Genomic DNA, 21,100 nt, shown 5'->3' with positions numbered 1-21,100 from the left:
GCAGACCTCCCTTCTTTAAGAGAGGAAGATGGAGATCTTGTGATTCTGCATAGCAGAAACACGGATCTCGGTCTTCCTCCAGTTAGGCCACCCCCCAAAGTTAGAAAGCACTCCCTAGGAGCACACTTAACTCTTTGATCGCCCCTGATGTTAAATCCTTCCCTGCCAGTGTCATTAGTACGGTGACATTCTTTTTAGCACTGATCCCTGTATTAGTGCCACTGGTCCCCAAAAAGTGTCACTTAGATGTGTCCACCACAATGTCGCAGTCCTGCAAAAAATAAATAAATAAATCGCTGATCGCCGCCAATACTAGTAAAAAATAAATAAATAAAAATGATTTAACATCCCATAGTTTGTAGATGATATAACTTTTGTGCAAACCATTCAATATACGTTTATTGAGATTTTTTTTTTTTTTACCAAAAATAATAACATATTGGCCTACATTGATGTATAAATTTGATTTTTTTTATATTTTTTATTGGATATGTTTTATAGCAGAAAGTAAAAAATATCTATATTTTTTTTTTCAAAATTGTCAGTCTTTTTTTTGTTTATAGCACAATAAATAAATAAATAAAAAAAAGGCAAAAGAAAGCTCTATTTGTGGGGAAAATACATATTCTTTGGTTACTTTTATTCATTTTATTTGGTTCAGCATCGCATGTTCATGTAATTGTCAGTTAAAAAACGCAGTGACATATCGCAAAAAATGGCGTGATTATGTAAACCTTCCAGGGCTTAACTGCTTAAAACCTCATGTGCATGGATCCAAAATTCTGTACAAATAATGAGAATCTATGAATCTTATGAGAAAACTAGGAATCCTCCCACATGTGAACACAGAGATTCAGAGTGACAGAGTAGAGTACACATCCTGCCACGTGTACTCACAGATAAACTCAGGGACTGAGGAACACATGAAAATATTAAAGATCAATGTCAAGTGTGAAAAGTTGTGCTCCCTTACCCTCTTTGTCCCTGCTTTCTGTACCAACTCCTCCCCCAGCCACCCCCCTTATCTCCCCAAGTTCACAGGGTTCTGTGTTCAGTCTGAACCTGTGTCCATGAATCAGCAGTTAGTCAGCTGTTTAGAAATTGTACTCTGGCTGCAGTTTCAGAACTTCTGAATGAATACAAGTGAGAATGACAAACAGAAATAGCTGAACTGTCACATAACACTATCCGATCCTTCTGATTGGCTGTAATTCCTTAACCACTTGACCTACGGAAGATTTATCTCCCTTCATAACCAGGCCAATTTTTTTTGTGATAAGAAACTGTATATGTCATTTTTTCCCACAAATATAGCTTTTTTTTGGGTGGAATTTGATCACCACCGCGTTTATATTTTCTTTGCATTATAAACAAAAAAGACAGACAATTTTGAAAAAAAAAAAAAAAAAAAATATATATATATATATATATATATATATATATATGACATTTTTTATTTTCTGCTATAAAACCTATCCAATAAAAAATAAAAAATATTGAATTTCTTCATAATTGTTTTTAGAAATTTTTATTTATTTACTTTTTTATACTAGTAATGGCATCGATCAGCGACCAGCGACTTATAGCGGGGCTGTGACTTTGGGGAGGACAATAGGACACTAAGTGACACTTTACAGGAATCAGTGACACAAACACAGTTATCAGTGCTAGAAATATGCACCGTCACTGTATTAATGACACTGGCTGGGAAGGGGTTAAACATCCAGGGCGATCAAAGGGTTACTTGTGTGTCTAGCTAGTGTTTTTGTGTATTATGTGTGCTGCTTTTATTAGAGGAAGATATGGATTTTATTCCCTGCTTTGATGGCACCGCCCCTTCTGACGTCACATGACGTCAGATGGGGGTGGTGCCACATGTGACGTAACCAGGTGGCCCGCCCCTTGCCTATAAAACCGCTGTCAAAACTCAAGAGCGTCAGACGATCGGTAGCCTCTGAAGAGACGAAGCGTCTTTGAATTTTTTTCGAGTTGGCATGCGTTGTGATTGACGATGGATTTACATTTGGGGACACTATTTTTTTTATCTTTATTTTTGAATAAAGGACTTGTCAAAAACTGTCTTTTGTGTTTATTTTTTTTTTGTACACTTTTTTGCTGAATGGGTAGGGGTACGATTTACCCGATACCCATTCACATAGGGGAAGGCTGGGATCTGGGGGCCCCCCTTGTTAAAGGGGGCCTCAAGATTCCTATAGGCCCCCCACCTACAGACCCCCACAACCACAGCCCAGGGTTGTCGGGAAGAGGCCCTTGTCCCCAAAGCACCCTCCCCATTTTGAGGGCAAGAGGCCTGGTATGGTTAAGGAGGGGGGGCAGCTTGCTCATCCCCCCCTATCCTGACCTGCTATGCCGCATGCTCCAGATAGGGCCCTACGCTGTTTTTTTTCATTTTTTTTAATCTGAATTGCCAGTAGCTGACAATACCTAGCAGCCGCGAGCAAGTTTAAATGACATCTTTTCCTTTAGAAATATCAGTATTGCTGCAGCAGGCTCCATACATCGTACAGATACGCCACTGTACCCCCCCCCCCCCCAGGTACTATATTTAAAGAAATATTTATTGTTTCACTATTAAAATCACTGCTCCGGTAAAAACGATAATTTAAAAAAAAAAAAATTTGCATTGATACATGTCCCCTAGTACCCATGTCCCCTAGTACCCATGTCCCCATGTACCCGGGTCCCCATACACTTTTTATGGCAATAACTTTAAAATCCTAGGCAGTCCTGTAAAATTTGGAACTGTTAGGGGTATGCAACCCTCCATGCTCAAAAGGCATGCCCAGCCATGCTGCACACTCTATTTATTTATGTTTATTGTTGGCTATTAATAATAAAACAGCTTGCAATATTTTACTGACAAGATTCACTATAATATGAACTGTATATTGATTTTCTCATTGTTTGCCCTCGTACACAGTTTAGGGTCAAAACCAACTGGCAAAAAAAACAGGATAAACAAACACTAACATTGATAAGAAACCTAAAACACAATATAATCTTTAAAAACATGCTTGTAAAACAATAATAAAAAGATACTCAACGCGATCAACTGATCAACAATGCATAAATGGAACTATAACTACTTCACCCAAAAACAGAAATCATGCCCCTTAAATTATTCTTAAAACATATACAGGGATGTAGGGATACCAAGCTCATCAGTTTCTTTTTTGCATATCTGTGGCATATATTAGTACACTGCGTGCTTTGTGTGTGTAAACTCTCTGTTCAGATTATTTTATTACATTTTATTTTTTTTCTCTCAATTGCTTCTGTTAAAGTTTTAATATACAGTGGTGGAAATAAAGCTTCCTGTGGCATTCTAATTCTGGTACAATAATTATTTATTGTTGTATACATAAATAACAAGACAGCTGAACACCCACACAGGGAGTACCCAACAATGAACAGGAAACAAGGCATATAGGCATGAGTGATATCTTGTGCAACTAAATAATTTAGTAAAGCAAAACATCAACTGAAGGCGCTGTAGGTTCACATTCGTTGCCTAAGCCCAAGGGCCTAGGGCAGTGATGGCGAACCTTAGCACCCCAGATGTTTCGGAACTACAATTCCCATGATGCTCATGCACTCTGCAGTGTAGTTGAGTATCATGGGAAATGTAGTTCCAAAACATCTGGGGTGCAAAGGTTCACCATCACTGGCCTATGGGGATTCCATGAGGCATACCATGAGGAAACAAGGGGGGCAAACCGGCAAGCCGGTCACCAAAGAATGGGAAGGTGGAAAGAAGAGAAGCTTGTGTCATTATAATTCAGCCAGTAAATCGGTTGCTCTAGCTTTTAAACCATTTAACACTGTACTTATCATAGTCAGCTTTTATTTATTTATGTAAAACCTTTATCCCAAATTTTAAAAAACAGTTTGCTGTAATTGATTATAAAGTATTTGCTGGAGTTCAGCTTCAATTTGTTAGTGTTTCTAAATCTGCTTCCCCCAGACTGACAATGCTGCTGTCTGCTATGCCCCCTGTGCTCCTTTATCTAGAGTGGGAGCACTCCAATATAGGAGGTGTGTTACTGGCCAGATCGTGTGAAAACAGATGGGAAAAACTAACGAAAAGCAAGCTAAAGCAGCCATTACATCTAATGATTGGTAAGCTGCAATATATTACATTTTGGGTTTTGGATTTATTACCATTATAACCCCATTCACCTCCTTCTCCCTCTGTGTATGAGCTGTACAAGAATGATGTATCTAGTGCACCATTACCAAGCTCCATGTTTACAAACTCATAAAACCAGCACATGTCTTCATTGGTGAAAAACAATTGTGACAAAAAATAAGAGATCATCTTAGGCAGTGGCAGCTGGTGCATTGGGGGCGCAGGGGCGCCGCTCCCCCATTCATGCATCCGGCCCCCTAATCTACATGCAGTGCGCTGGCCGCATGGTGTTCAATGGGGCTTTTTTTTTAACCATGTGATTAGAGCCAGAGGCTCTTATAGACTAAAAAAAGGGTGGGCTCAGGGCGCAGAGCACTGCGCCCCGAGCCCACCCAGTTGTGTGACAATAGCGAATGAATATTCGCCATTGTCACACGGATCCTCCTCCTGGCCAATCAGGAAGTGGGTTCTGAGTCCTGTTTCCCGATTGGCCAAAAGGAGAAGCCATGTCATTGGGCATGGAGGAGGAGGGAGGAGACGCAGAAGACTAAGAGGGAAGAAGCCTCCACCGCTGCCTCCACCGCTGCTGTTTGCTGCTGCACATGTTCAGGCATGGTGAGTGAGCCGGGGGGGGGGTATTGTGTGCGGCCTGGTGTGGTTCGGGGGGGGGTGTATGGTGCGGTTCCCCCTCAGATCTACAGCGACTGCACTTCCAAGTGCACTTGTAGTGTACAGTGAATTTGCCTTTAGTAAATCAACCCCATGGGCTTTTAGCAGCGTTTAGGAGCTGCCACGTTTAGGTGAGATTAAACCTCCATCTCCTGGCTGCAGGAAAACTCAAAACGCAGCAAAATTGCGGTCACAGTCAGGATAGGCTACGGTACATGTAGCCTTAGACACGAACAAGTGATATGTCTGCTTCTTCATTGTACCTAGGATGTACAAACAAAAATTGTCATGCATGCCATGCCAACTAAAGCTGGATACACACTATACAATTTTCTGTAGATTTTTTTCCTTCAGACTTACCAAAACCATATAATATGAGGTCAAACCTAAACACTTTCAATTTGTATGCAATCAGGTAGGCCCTTGCACTACATAGTTGAAGGTAAATCTAAAGGAAATCTAACAACAAAAGTTGTATAGTGTGTATCCAGCTTTACTGATGTCAAACAACTTGTTTCTCAAGAAAGCTCATTTTTATTTTATAGCCCCATTTACCTAAACTCAGATGCCCCGGACTACCTTTAAATGGAAATCATTCTCAATTACTTAACAAGATAATAGACTTACACATAGTTTACTATTGTATGTTCCCATTTTAATTTGTTTAATGGGACACTTATATAAAGCTTACAGTGTCCTCTATAATTATAATTAGCAGTACTAAAGCTTAATCGTTTTTAGCCAAAGCACATTATTGTATCGCACAACAATAAACTATGCTTCCCAAAAAGTGCAGAAACACCTAAATTAGTACTGCTATCATCCATCTTTCTCTCTGCCTCTGCCACTTAGACCGCATTCTCACTGAAGCGGCACGACTTCAGGGTGCGAGCGTGCACCGCAACTTCGGCGCGACTTGCACGGACTTCATATAATGAATGTCTATGCAAGTCGCTCTGAGGTGGCCCCGAAGTAGTACAGGACCCTTTTTCTAAGTCGGAGCGACTTGTGTCGCTCCTATTAGAACGGGTCCTGTAGCAGTCAATGGACCGCGACTTGTCAGGCTGACCAGTCGCCTGACAAGTCGCGGTAGTGTGAGCCGACACTTACATGTACCTCTACTCAGAAGGTGCGATCTGTAATCATAACTACAAGTCACATGATTACATGATTTAGGACTACATGTCCCATCATTCATTGCACCCCTTCATTGATGTAATTTGGCCGACATGAGAACAGTCTTGTGAAAGTAAAACTGGGTATACAATAGTAGAATTTAATTTTAAAATTTTGACTTTAAGAATGTCCGTTGGATTTTCTAAACAAGAGTGGGGTTAAATTGACATTCATTTTCCTCTGCAGTGGAAAGAGAATTTGAAGGAGCAAGATGGAAACCTTTTCTTGAATAAACATTTTTCTAACAGCGTATGTGTTTTTCTTTTTTTTTTTTCTTTTTTTTAGTAAAGTCCAAACACTCTAAAATTGAACGTTAAAAACGAACCACTTTTCGAATTACGTCAAGCCATTGAATGTACTAAAATACTAAAATCTAGCGTATACCCAGCTTAACGGTGACCCAGCTTAAAGTGGAACTTCACTCTCTCAATGAACATTGAGGATTTTTAATCCTTATGCTACTAGCATTACTAAATAGATAGGAAAGTACCGTATATCATATTTACTTATTATTACATTTCTTCAGTTACTTCTTGGTTTCCAGGCTTAGCCAAATGATGTCATAGATCCCAGGAGTCATCAGGAATGGAGGTGGAGTTTTCTCAGAGAAGCACACCCTCCTGCCTGCATGTCTGAGCTAAGGTCAGATGGATTTCAGGAAGTAAATACTACATAAATCATCTGCCCTTACTCTAAATGGTCACGGCAAAAAATGGGGTGTTTTTAAAAGTGACTTCTCGGGAAAACAAAGCATGGAGATATGAATGGATGAGTTAGTTGCTTTGAATATTAAAAATGAATAACAGTTTTGGTTAGTGGTGCTCAGATGCAGTGTAGTTCCATTTAACCCCCGGAGCTGCTGTCAATCACTTCCCTAATAGGAGGAGCTGAAGGGGTGTGTTTTGATCTCAGGCTGGCAATGCACATTGGTGCAGGCTGCTTTCCCATGTAGGCATGCAGTCCTGGAGTGCGCACAATAGATTGGACCTGGCAAGGGAAGGGAGCCACTATAAAACCAGCAATTGGGGCAGGATAAAACTGGAGGAAAGGCAAGGTTTAGTACATGAAGAAGAGGCAAGCCAAGTAAGTATTTAAAGTGGTTCTATGTAAAGGTTTTTTTTTTACCTTAATGCATTCTAAAAAAAAAAAGCTTCCCTGTGCAGCAATGGACACACAGAGCACAGCTCCAGATCATGAGTGCCTCTAAAGCAAGCAGCTTTCTATGGGGGGAATCGACGGGGGGGGGGGGGGGCCAGAAGCATCAGCGGGGGACCCTACAAGAGGAAGATCGGCGCTGCTCTGTTAAAAACTATTGCTCAGGTAAGTATAAAATGTTTGCTATTTAAAAAAAATATATGTCCTTAGAATTACTTTAAATCAGCAGCTGAAAATGCTTAAAGAAATTGCTGAAAATAAAGTTTTCAGTGTTGTGTAAATAGATTCTAAACATGTCAAGGCTCAAAACTGTGGGCACATGTAAAATGGCAAAAAATGGCAGGACCTGAAAATTTTAATGGGTGACACTTTAACGACTTAGGGACCTGATGTTAACTCCTTCTCTGCCAGTGTCATTTAAACAATAACAGTGCATATTATTTAGCACAGATCACTGTATTGGTGTCACTGGTCCCCAAAAACTGTCACTAAGGGTGCTATTTACTAAAGCTAGAGTGTGCAAAATCAGTCACACTTCTCCATAGAAACCAATCCGCTTCTAACTTCAGTTTGTTTAATTAAGTTTGGCAATAAAACCTGGAAGCTGATTGGTTTCTATTCAGACCTGTGACTGATTTTGCATTCTGTAGCTTTAGTAAATAAACCCCTAATTGTCAGATTTGTCTGCCGCAATGTCGCAGGTCTGCTAAAAATCGCTGATCGCTGCCATGACTAAAAAAAACAATTATTTAAAAAATAAACATAAATTTTTGGTATTTTTTTTTTACCAAAAATATGTAGCAGAATACAAATTGGCCTAAACTGATAAAACAAATATGATTTTTTTCAAGCCGCACCAAGTCAGACAGCATTCACTTATATTCCTGGGTGTAGTACATCCAGTATCATCTAGTCCTTTCTTACCAAGCCTGACTGTCCCTGGCTAACACTATTTATTAAAGTGTTACTAAGGTAAAATAATAAGTAAAAAAAATTAGAATAACAAACATGTTATACTCACCTGCTCTGTGCAATTGTATTGCACAGAGCAGCCCCGATCCTCCTCTTCTTGGGTCCCCTGCCAGGGATCTTGGCTCCTCCTCTTCTTCGCAAGCTATTTGCTATGGAGGCACACAATGTCTGCTCACTCCCGAGCTGTGTGTCTATGAAGCCATGCTACATAGACACACACTGAGTGATTTAGCCTCGCACCTACTTTTTCCTGACTGCATTTGATTGACAGCAGCAGGAGCCAATGGATTCGGCTGCTGTTTGAGTCACTGTGTGAAGAGGAAGAGAGGGGAAGAGAGATGCACCCATGCACAGCACTGGATCTCTTCTCCCCTCTCTTCCCCTTTACACAGGGAAGTAAGAGGACACAGAGCAATAAAACATGTTTTACCTTAAAGTGATTGTAAACGATCGAAATTTGGTGTAGCGCTAGATACGTGACAAACAACTAATGTCCATATCCAAAAGGAAAGGCAAATTCAGAGAGAGAGTGTCCAGGTGTTCATATCTTCTGTAAAGGGTATAGGGACCACCACCAGCACCCAATTGTGAAGCCTCATACCAGACCGTATTGACCCTCATCACAAGGGTCAATATAAGGCAGGAACTCCTATATGCAACCGGTATGATCATAGGATTCCCCAACAGTCACCCCGCGGTTCCTTTCTGGGTGCCAGATGATGGTGACCTCAGACCATACAGAGAAAGACACTCCTCATAGTGTAGTATGTTCAAGAGATTTTTAATAAAAAAAGTAGTAGGCAACTTACATTTATAGCAACTTACTGATAAAGTCAGCTGATGATGAAACGCGCGGGGAGGAGTCAACAACGCGTGACGTGTACACCAGCGGAGGACGCGGCAGCCATCTTGTTGGTTATTAAACCGGCGGTATGGATGTGAAACACCCAAGAAAGGGGGTGCATTAAGTGCCCACTTGCATGGGATCGTGGCCACCCTCAGTTTAATTTTAATATAGTATAGCCTTAGGCTTAGTGGCAGTTTTTGTACAGGTGGGCTATTACTGGGTTAATTTCCCCTCTGGTGCTGGGGCAGGTAACAACCAATGAGGTAACATGGAAGGATCTGGATTGCAGGTGCAAGGTGATAAAAGCAAGTGGCAGTCACCCTAGTATTCTAGGGGGGACGTGTATTTTTGTTGGTTAAATCTTGTGATTACGGTTTGCTCGAGTTCTAAAAAACTGAGCAATTACAATTATGGTTTCATTAAGTGAGTTTTGGTTTTAAGTATTATTATTTGATCATTTTAAATGTTTGCTTTACTTATATTGAAACCAATAAAGTGTGCCGCGGCCATTTCTTTGCCAAATACTGTGGATCTGTTTGGTTTATTTCACTAGTTTAAGTTATAGCATAATTGGGGCGAGGGTGTGGCCTACAATCCCATGCTGTTCATAATTTTTATGTAAGTTGCCTACTACTTTTTATTAAAAATCTCTTGAACATACTACACTATGAGGAGTGTCTATCTCTGTATGGTCTGAGGTCATCATCATCTGGCACCTATTTACCCTATATTTACCCTATATATTTAAACCTATTTTCCCTTTTTTATAAGTGATCACATTCCCTCTGTTCTCAGCTGCATAAGAACTGGAGGGGGGAGAAGCAGCAGTACACTGAGCTTCCCAGTAGCTTTAGTAACACTTTTTTTGGGGATTTCATTTCTTTCAATCATGGAGTTTTAGCATCACTTGTAGATGTTACCATTCTTCCTGTTTTCATAAAGCTATGTTAAGAACCCCGCAAGCCCCTCTCGCCAGCCATGATCTCTTGCATTGCAAAGAGAAGCACAGAGACCCAGTGATGACATTACTGGGTGTAAAATTCAGTTAGAAATGAAAACAGAAAGGTTTTGTTTAGTCATTTTATTAGCATGCAAATTAACTTTAGCTTTAAAAAAAAAAAAAAAAAAAGCTTTCCTCTGGCTGCTAAAAAGCACCTCTAAAGCTTTCTGAACTTAAGTGCTGCCCTCCACGTCCTTCTCTGTTGCTAGCCACCAGTCCTCCTCCAGGTTGAATTTATAGAAACAGGTACAGGCAGAGAGTGAGTGCAGTGAGGCTTTACCTTAGCTAAAATTGATTATTTTTGCTTTCATTTTCACAAGCACTAAAGCTGAAATGCCTGTTACAGTTGTATGTGCTGACAAAGTAGCTCTGGCACACAGCTAAGAACCTCGGCTGTTAAACTGCCAACAGATCCCGACAGCTATAAGCCAGGGAAACTACTCTAATATGTACAGGGTGCCCAGTCATTCATGGGTTAATATTCTCTCATGTTGTGATGATGTCAAAGACTGGCTGTTTCAAGATCAGGAATGGAAATTTCCAAATATCTACTATAACTGTTACTAGATTCATTGGGTTCTACCTCAAATTGGACCTTATAGGACGCAAATTATACAACCATAGAAAGGACATTAGATTGTAGCAAAAACAGGAAGTAGAAACTTCCTATTCAGTGTTTTCTGCAAAGCACTATGTAACGTCTTTTTTATGCAAATTGATGAAATAATTTAATTCCCAAGATTAGCAGTGTAAGTATAAATATCTTGGTGTAACTATGGCCAAAAACAACAAAAAAAAACCACAAATGATAGAGTCTGTCAATAGCATTAATGCAGCAGTGTTTGTTTTTCTGCACACCCCTTGTAACACAATGCATTACCTGGATCTGGACTGTTTGTTGTTTTTCAACTCCCCTTAACACCAAGCTGTTCAGAAAATCTTTCAGTTAGGAATGAGAGAAACCATTTAAAGCTGATCTGCATGTTTGACTGAAGACTTAATAGCTTGGTCCAAACAAACAATTTTTTTAACGTGTTTCACAAACGCAGTGACTGCTAGCACTGTAACTGTATGTAGCATCATCCACATACTGTATACAGGGCTATGTTCTGGCAGCCGGACTTACTGTTCCACTCCCTGAACAAAATCAGCTGCTCAACATAGGCAAGGGGTGTGCCTGGGTACACCCTAATCACTATGTGCTGTGCCGATTCTCCTTACTGCCCAGGCAACCCCCCCCCCCACATTGGTCCCCCCACCCCGCAGTGTTGCTGGCTTTCCTCCTATCCTCTCTCCCTGGGTGCTACAAGGGATGTTTCAGGATGGAGAGCAGGGGAAAGACCAGTGAATATGTAATTTTCCTTTTCTAAATGAAAACAGTGAACACACTCTTACTGTGTCTATTCATAACTGAAGCATAGTAAACTATGTTCACTATGCTTCGGTTCCTGAATGAACAGGAAGCCTCTCAGCACAGAGTACTTCCCATTCATTCACTGTCCAGTGCAGCTGGGGCTGCAGAGAAAGACATGTGTGTTTTAATTTTGGGGTGCACACCCTAATGCAATAGGCTGCACACACCTATGCTGCTCAACCATTCACAGGGAGCTATGTATTCTTTGAATGAGTACAAAGCTTTCTTCAATTGGCGGTTGTGATGTCATCCACTAGGCTCTACACCTCAGCCAATGGGTAGGAAGCTTTGTATTAATTCATAGAATACAAAGCTCCCTGTAAATGGCTGAGCAGCGCTCAGCCTGACTCAATTTTGTTCAGGAAGTGGGACGGGAAGTCCTTGTCCAGCTGCCAGAACAAAGTGCTTTATACAGTATGTGCATGAGGCTACGTACAGTTCATACAGGACTAGCAGGCACTACATGTGTTAGTGAAAGAAATTTTTGTTTAGACCAAGCTATATACACTATAGTGTCAAAAGTATTGGGACGCCTGCCTTTTCATGCGCATGAACTTTAATGTCATCCCAGTCTTAGTCCGTAGGGTTCAATATTGAGTTGGCCCACCCTTTGCAGCTATAACAGCTTCAACTCTTCTGGGAAGGCTGTCCACAAGGTTTAGGAGTGTGTCTATGGAAATGTTTGACCATTCTTCCAGAAGCACATTTGTGAAGTCAGGCACTGATGTTGGACGAGGAGGCCTGGCTCTGTCTATGCTCTAATTCATTCCAAAGGAGTTCTATTGAGTTGAGGTCAGGACTCTGTGCAGGCCAGTCAAGTTCCTCCACCCCAAACTCGCTCATCCATGTCTTTATGGACCTTGCTTTGTGAACTGGTGCACAGTCATGTTGGAACAAGAAGGGGCAAACCCCAAACTTTTCCCACACATTTGGGAGCATGAAATTGTCCAAAATGTATTGGTATGCTGACACCTTAAGGCTCGGGTCACACTATTGCGATGCGGGAAGGCTGCGAATTCGCAGCCTTTTCCCGCATCGCACACGCACCCCCGGCAGTTCACACTGCCATATGCGATACGCTGGGGGTGTCAATGTAATCTTAACGACACCCCCAGTTTGATCGCATATCGCAGTGCGATCGTGCAGTTCGCACAGGATGGGATCGCACAAGTGTGAACCGCTGTGCGATCCGATCCTGATGCGGCTGCAAAAATGCCTCCTGTGCGTGTTTGCACCGGGTGCGATGCGAATTTAGCCATACAAACTGTATGGCTAAACTCGCACCGCACAGCTGATCGCATGTAATGTCGGAGCAGTGCGCTCCGACATTACATGCGAACCCGGCACTCGCATGAGTGTGAACCGGGTCTAAGAGTTCCCTTCACTGAAACTAAGGGGCCAAGCCCAAGCCCTGACAAAACAACCCCACACCACATTCCCCCCTCCATCAAATGACTTAGACCAGTGCACAAAGCAAAGGATGCCATTAAAGTCCATGTGCATTAGATTGTAAGCTCTTCTGAGCAGGGCCCTCTTAATCCTCTTGTATTTTATTGTATTGTATATGTACTGTCTCCCTCTAATATTGTAAAGCGCTGCGTAAACTGCTGGCGCTATAGAAATCCTTAATAATAATAATAATAATAATGTGCATGTAAAGGCAGGTGTCCCAATACTTTTGACAATATAATGTATATCCTTTAGTAAAACATGCAGATCAGCTTTAAATGGTTTCTCTCAACCCTCTAACTTCCAATTTGCTGCACAGATTAGTCTGTTAAAGGAAGTGGAAAAACAACAGACTTACTGACCTGATCACCAGGTAATACATTGTGTTACAAGGGGGAAGCAGAAAAACAGACTGCTGTGTTAATGGTATTGACAGACTGTATCATATATGTCATTTTTTTTTTGGCCATAGTTACAGTATACTGTATGTAGATGAGGCTACATATAGCTTATACTGGACAGCGCACACAACCACTGCATATGTTAGGGAAGTAAATAGTTTGTTAAGACCAGCTTGGTCGAAAACTTCACTAAAACATGGAAATCAGTTTTACCATTGACAGCAGTGTTTTTAATGGTCAGCCATTATTTATTGATAGAAAACCTTAAGGCTTCATTCACATATAGGCGTTTCGGATCGAGGGCAAAATTGCTGCGGTTCTGCCCGCGATCCTAAACCATTGCAAGTCGTAGGACGTCCGTGCGATTCCCGTGACTTGAAATGGCACCCCAAACGCGGCGCACTTTTGCCGCAATTGTTATCCAACGAATCACGGTAAAATGGAGCAAACAGAATCATGGGACACCTGCCACCCAAAAGAGGTTCTTGTACTTCTTTTGGGCGACAGGCGTCTATAGATGCTCATCCATAGATGCGGTGAAGGAGTCAGTGTAGCCACCCTAAGGCAGGAGGTGTGTTCCTGGCTGATCATAGGTAAAAGTAAAGTGAAAAATGCCTGAAAAAAGGAAACTAATGCAGCCACCATTACATTTTAATTTTCTTTATTTACAGAAAAACTACCACCGTTAGCACAATAGTTGTAATGTTTGATTATAATTGTACATGCATATTGTAACACACTTCCTCCTGAACTGCCTACCTATCAGCAATATGTAATTTAGCATTGCAATATATGTCTATAGAAGCCAAACTGTACATGCTTCTGTTAATGGTTAAGGAATATCTAAACACTAACTAACTGATATTGAGTTTGTCAAATAATTGTGTACCATACATAGTTACATAGTAGGTGAGGTTGAATAAAGACAATAGTCCATCCAGTTCAACCTGTGTAGGTGTGTGTGGCTGTAATCATCTCACATAGCCCTGAATGTCCTGATCCTTGAGATGTACGTCTAAGAGTCTTTTGAAAGCCACCATACTTCCCGCAGAAACCACCTCTTGTGGTAGAGAATTCCACAATCTTGTAGCCCTAACAGTAAAGAACCCCCCTCGTTGTCTGAGGTTAAAACGCTTCTCCTCTAATCGCATTGTATGCCCTCTTGTCCTCATGCAATCCCTTCGAATGAACAGCTTTTTTTATAAGCTGAGATCCCCATTGAGATATTTATAAATTGCTATCATGTCCCCCCTCAGGCGTCTCCTCTCCAGGGAGAATAAATCGAGCGATTGCAGCCGCTCCTCATAGTTAAGGTCCTCCAATCTCCTAATCAGTTTAGTTGCCCTTCTCTGGACTCTCTCCAGCTCCAACACATCCCTCCTGAGGACTGGCGACCAGAACTGGACAGAATACTCCAGATGCGGTCGGACCAGAGTTTTATAAAGTGGAAGGATTATAGTCTTATCTCTGGAATACATCCCTTTCTTTATGCATGCTAATATTCTGCTGGCTTTGGCAGCTGCCGCTTGACATTGCCTGCTGTTGCCTAGTCTATCATCAACCAAGACTCCTTCTCCATTTTTGATTCCCCCAAGGGTTCCCCTCCTAACATGTATTGTGTTTTTATGTTTTTATGTTTTTAGTCCCCAAGTGCAAAACCTTACACTTCTCCACGTTAAACCTCATTTGCCATGTCGTTGCCCACTCCGTAATTTTGTCCAGGTCATTCTGTAGGATATCTGCTTCATGCTGTGCAGTTATTGCCCTGCCCAAATTTGTGTCATCTGCAAAAACTGATATCGAACTACTGATCCCGTCCTCAATGCTGTTTATGAATAAATTGAACAAGGTTGGTCCCAGGACTGAGCCTTGGGGGACCCCGCTTACCACCTCAGACCAGTCTGAGTATGCACTGTTTATTACCACCCTTTGGACACGGCCTTTTAGCCAGTTCCGTATCCAAGAGCAAACCCTGCTGTCGATACCTGCCGACCTTATTTTATAAATTAAGCGCTTGTGAGGAACTGTATCAAACGCCTTAGCAAAATCCAAGTACACCACATCCACTGGTCTGCCCCTATCTAGCTCACAGCTCACCTCCTCGTAGAATGTTAAGAGATTGGTTTGACAAGAACGCCCATTTGTAAACCCGTGCTGATTACTGCTGATGATGTTGTTGCCTTTAGCAAACTCTACGATATAGTCCCTTATCATCCCCTCCAGAAGTTTACATACTACTGATGTCAAACTGACAGGCCTATAATTTCCCGGGATATGCCTCTGACCCTTTTTGAATATCGGAATCACGTTGGCTTTCCTCCAATCCCCTGGTACATCTCCTGTCCTAATACTGTCAGCAAAGATCAGGAACAGAGGTTTAGATATAACCTTACCGAGTTCCTTGAGTACTCTCGGATGTACGCCATCCGTGCCTGGTGATTTGTTTGTGTTAAGTTTATCCAGCCTTTCCCTGATTTCACCCTCTGTTAGCCATAGTGGCAAGTCCTGTGTATTACTACTAACCATACAGTTATGGTCAGTGTACCCCTCCGTTTCCTGTGTAAATACTGACGAGAAAAAAGCGTTTGGCACGGTTGCTTTTTCAGTGTCCTCTGTAACCATCCTCCCATCATCGTTAATTATGTGTGCAATATGCTCTGCTGTTTTTTTTGCTGTTGATATATTTAAAGAATTTCTTTTTTTTTTTTTTTTACTATCCTCTGCTATTTGTCTCTCAAAGTTGATTTTAGCCATCTTGATTTCTTGTTTACTTTTCTTATTAGCCTCCTTGTATTGCTCGAAAGCCGATACTGTGCCCTCTGATTTATATTTCCTGAAGGCCAATTTTTTTCCCCTAATAAGTTTTTTAATGCTACGGTTTAGCCAGCCAGGTTTGGCTTTGTCTCTTCTAAATTTATTTCCCATAGGAATGCACTGCAAGATGCATTTGCTTAATATGTTCCTAAAGCATTCCCATTTTTCCCCTGTGGTCAGTGATCCCAAGGTTTGGTCCCAGTTTACCCTTTACATCACTGAGTACAATTTTGGAAAGTTTGCCCTTCTGAAGTTTAGGGTTCTTATGTTCCCCACTTGCCTTGTTATATTGTTATTTATACTAAATGTGATCATCCTGTGATCGCTAGAGCCCAGGTTGTCCTGGACTCCTACCTGCGAGATTATGTCTGGGTCATTAGTGATCAATAGATCCAGGACTGCGTTTTCTCTGGTAGGAGAATCCACCAACTGTGACATGTAATTATCCAGTAAGGTTTCCGTGAATAGACGGGCCTTCTGCGAGTGTGTAATCCCCTCATCCCAGTCAATGTCGGGATAATTGAAGTCCCCCAATATGATGACTGATCCCAATTTTGCCACTTTACCCATTAGTGCTAAAAATTCCAGCTCTACCTCCTCCTCTTGTTTAGGTGGCCTATAGCAAACCCCTACAATTACTTTTCCCTTTTCTCCTTCCCTATGGAGTTCTACCAGCACAGATTCTAAATCCATGCTCATCCCATCCGTAATGTCACTCCTCTCTATCACCTTTACATTGTTCTTGACATAGAGGCATACCCCTCCCCCTCTTTTTCCTACCCTGTCCTTCCGGTACACCGAATACCCTTGGATATTTGCCAGCCAGTCATGTGAGGGGTCGAACCAAGTCTCCGTTATTTCCACAAGGTCTATGTCATCCTCATGTACTAACATTTCCATCTCATCCATTTTATTAGCTAGGCTCCTGGCATTAGCATATACCACTCTTAGTTTTACGGAAGTTAAACATGATTGGCGGTTATGTTTATTCCTGTTTGGTCTGAGGTTTTTCCGCACAGACCTGCCAATTGACGTTATGGCCCTACTGTCGCTTCTGACCCTACAACTGCCTTCAGTCCTTTGCTCCCTCCTGACTGACTCTACTTCTGAGCCCTCCCCCCCCCGTCTCCTAGTTTAAAAGCCACTCCAACTTGGTGGCCATCTTTCTCCCCAAAAGAGCTGTACCGTCCCCATTAAGGTGCAGCCCATCCTTAATAAAGAGCAGGTAGCCGACTGAAAAGTCAGCCCAGTTCTCCAGGAACCCAAACCCCTCCTTCCTACACCAGTTCCTCAGCCACTTGTTAAGTTCCCTAATCTCCTTCTGCCTCTCTTGTGTGGCTCGAGGTACAGGCAGTATTTCAGAGAAAACCACCTTGGAGGTCCTATTCCTCAATCTATTCCCTAAGTCCCTGAAATCGTTCTTTAGGATCCTCCACCTTCCTTTTACTTTGTCATTAGTGCCCATATGCACCATGACCGCTGGGTCATCCCCAGCCCCGCACAATAATCTGTCTGCCAGATCCGCGATGTGCCGAACTCGGGTGCTCGGTAAACAACATACTGTTCGGCAACAGATCTTTTTGACAGATTGCCCTCTCTGTCCTCTTGATAATTGAGTCCCAAACTACCACAACCTGTCTAACCTTTCCTGAGTCATGGCCCCCCTTCTTCCTGGAGCCGCCACTCCCCTGGCAGCTGGGAGAGGGCGTCTGCTCAAGCTCTGACACCCCTGAGCTGATATCCCCCTCAACCTGCAACATGGCAAATTTGTTAGGGTGTACCAACTCAGGACTGGCCTCCCTGACACTCATCCCTCTACCCTTCCTAACGGTCACCCAACTGCGTACCACTGATGCCTGCATCTCCTCTACTCCTTCCTCCTCTAGGCTGACCCCTGCCAGCGCCTGATGGGTAATGTCCAAGCTCCTTTCCAGGTTGTTGATGCCACGCAGTGTTGCCACTGTGTTTTCTAGATCCAGGATCTGGTCTTCCAGAGCAACAAGTCACTCACATCTTGCACAGCAGTATTCGCCCTCGATTGGTTCATCAAGGAACGCATACATGGCGCAAGAAGTGCACTGAGTGGCATCCGCAATCCTGTCGGACATTATTACCCACTACTCTATAGGGATAATATTAACAACCTGCTATTCCTTACCTACACTACCTCTGTCTTCCCTGGTACTAAACCTGGGGTACTCACCAGTCGCTAATATCCTCACCAGTCACTAAGATACTCACCAGTTGCAGAGATACTCACCAGTCGCAAAGATACTCACCAGTCGCAAGGATACTCACCAGTCGCAAGGATACTCACCAGTCGCAAAGATGCTCACCAGTCGCAAGATACTCACCAGTCGCAAAGATACTCACCTGTCGCAAGGATATTCACCAGTCGCAAGGATACTCACCAGTTGCCTAGATACTCTCCAGTCGCAAAGGTCCTCACCAGTCGCAAAATACACACCAGTCGCAAAGATCCTCACCAGTCGCAAGATACTCACCAGTCGCAAAGATACTCACCTGTCGCAAGGATACTCACCAGTCGCAAGGATACTCACCAGTCACCTAGATACTCTCCAGTCGCAAAGGTCCTCACCAGTCGCAAGATACTCACCAGTCGCAAAGATCCTCACTGGTCGCAAGATACTCACCGGTCGCAAGGATACTCACCAGTCGCAAGATACTTACCAGTCGCAAAGATACTCACCAATCGCAAAGATACTCTCCGGTTGCAAGATACTCAACGGTCGCAAGGATACTCACTAGTCGCAAGATACTCACCAGTCGCAAAGATACATAGTTGCCATGTTTTTTTTTTATAGCATGTGTTTCATACATTTATCATTCTGTCTTGAATCTCAGTGCTGCTGATCTCCTCTAGCTTCTTTCAGCCACTTCCTGTCTACAAGTTCATGCTCCAGCATTGACTGTACATGTCAGAGAAGGCTGAGTTGATTGCTCAGGGCAGACATCCTTGATAGAGACAATGGTGGATCATGTCTGTGCAATATATGCTTGCACCGCAGCTTTGTTTTTCTCAATCAGGGGGCATAAAAAGTTGAGCTGGCCATACATGGATCGAAAATTCATTTGATTCCGCAGGGATCGGCTGAGATCTGATCCATATACAGGCAGACTGACTGCACCCAAGATAATCTGTCGATCAACTTGGGTACAACTAGCCTGTCGGATTTTTATTATACGATTACTGCCGGCGGCTATAACCGCTATCAGTAATCATTATATTCTGCCTGCCAGTAAGGTCGTCTGTGCCCCCGCCGGCAGTACACAAAAACACTGGGGAAGGCATTCTCCCATCAACACTGACTATGTTAATGGGGGGATCAAAGGATTTTCTTTCCTTCCATCCATGTTGAAAGGAAAGAAAATCAAATCATCTATGGGCTACATTACAATGCAGGAGCACACCTCATAACAAGAAGTGACTAAAAATTATTCTTCATGGCAGAACCACCAGGTACTATATAATATGATAAAGAGCTGAATATATTTTAAAAGACAAAACTACATTTTAAATGACAGTAACACCTTACTTACAATGGTTAAACTTTCTCTACTCCACTACTACGAACACAGGGAAGCTCAGAAAATGTAGATGGACACACTAACCTCAGTGATGACAGTGGAGTGATAGATGTCCCTATCATACTCCCATCCATCCAGACACTTCTCCGTCTCTAAGTCACTCATGTTGATATGTAGTCCAGGAAGGAGTCCCAGATCAGAGTAGTTCCTCAGGGTGTCCAGCTTGTATCTCCAGCACCTGCTCTGTACCAGAGCGCCGTCCTTCTCCTCCAAGGGGATGCTGACATTCCTCCAAGCCAGGCTCAGGTTGGCATTGTCCGGTACACGGCATCGGTGCTCGGGGGTGGCTGCTAGGAACATCACAGACATGCCATTGAAGCCGTTGGGAATGGTGCTAGCACTTAGCAGGAAGAAGACAATAAGCTGGTAGGGACCCCAGTCTCCCAGGAAAGAGATGGCCTGATCATAATCAAGCATGGTTGATTATGGATTGGTGTTGGAGGGGTACCTACAGGGTACCTTCCCTTGCACTAGGGGTAAAAGATCTGATCACCAGGACTGCTTCATGGTAATAGTAAAGTATTAAAATGTACTAACAATATGAAGGAGTTGCTAGAAGGGGGAGAATGCAGCCTCCCATTCAGTTACACAACACAGAGCATTATTTCCACACTTCTCACATTGCTAGAGGTGGCGCGGGTAATCCGGGCATGACTTCTTCATTCAGCTCCAGTGTGCCCCCCAGGCAATAAGGAACGTGTTCATTCTCTCTGATCTCTCAGCCATCGTCATGATGTTCCTGGGCTGAATGGTCCCCTCCCTGGGGTGGATAACATGCATCTCTCTCCTCCCACCTGTCAAATGACACAGCATATTCACTCCTCTTACAAAACACAAAGTACTTAACTCGTTAGTCGCCACTTCGCTACTCAACGTTTCATTTTTTTGATTTCCATGCCGCCAGCATATAAATTATTAACCCCTTCTGCCATCCTGCTTGCTCTTATGTACAGTTTTCTCCTGCTTGTGCTCCTGTTAAGCCAGCTCACTCCCATCAGGGCTGCCACCATTCTATACAGAGCTAAAGCTGCTTGCTATGTACAGTGCCCAGCAGTGACCTCATTTCAATTCATGGGCCCCTCTGCTAGTTTAATTGAATTATGAATAAGGGTCAGTGAACCTAGACATTTGGGTTCTGCATCTGGCATACGTTTGTGAAACACTGCTGCAAGATTTGAAAAGCATTGTTTGACTATTGAATTGAATCTCTCGCAGCTGTATATTCAAATTACTTATATGATGGTTGCAGAGAGCATGCATACCTATTGTGTGTGGTTGATAATATTAAAACAAATCCTTACGCTAGGTAACGTTCCGCAACTGCGCCGGAATATGGTTGCAGCGCGATACAGTAGTTCATTACAGTTAAAAATAGGCGTTTGTGGTGCGGTTTTAACGCGGCAAAAATGCATGTCATCCACAAACACGCATAAGGCGTTTGGGA

General features: G+C 42.7%; 1 protein-coding gene across 1 annotated transcript in view; it reads right to left on the bottom strand.

The window, feature by feature from the left end:
• Nucleotides 1-20,406, bottom strand: part of LOC309553520 (solute carrier family 22 member 4-like) — a 126,245-nt gene extending 105,839 nt beyond the window's left edge. Inside the window, exon 1 of the mRNA XM_082254766.1 lies at nucleotides 19,681-20,406. Within this exon, the coding sequence (XP_082110892.1) occupies nucleotides 19,681-20,073 (393 nt within the window). The 5' untranslated portion in view covers nucleotides 20,074-20,406. The remainder of the gene's footprint in view (nucleotides 1-19,680) is intronic.
• Between the last annotated feature and the right edge of the window lie 694 nt (nucleotides 20,407-21,100).

This window comes from Pelophylax lessonae, assembly GCF_965119305.1.
Source record: "Pelophylax lessonae genome assembly, chromosome: 4".
Lineage (NCBI taxonomy): Eukaryota > Metazoa > Chordata > Amphibia > Anura > Ranidae > Pelophylax > Pelophylax lessonae.
The sequence above is the reverse complement of the archived record's forward strand: the minus strand, read 5'-3'. Positions and strand labels throughout refer to the sequence as shown.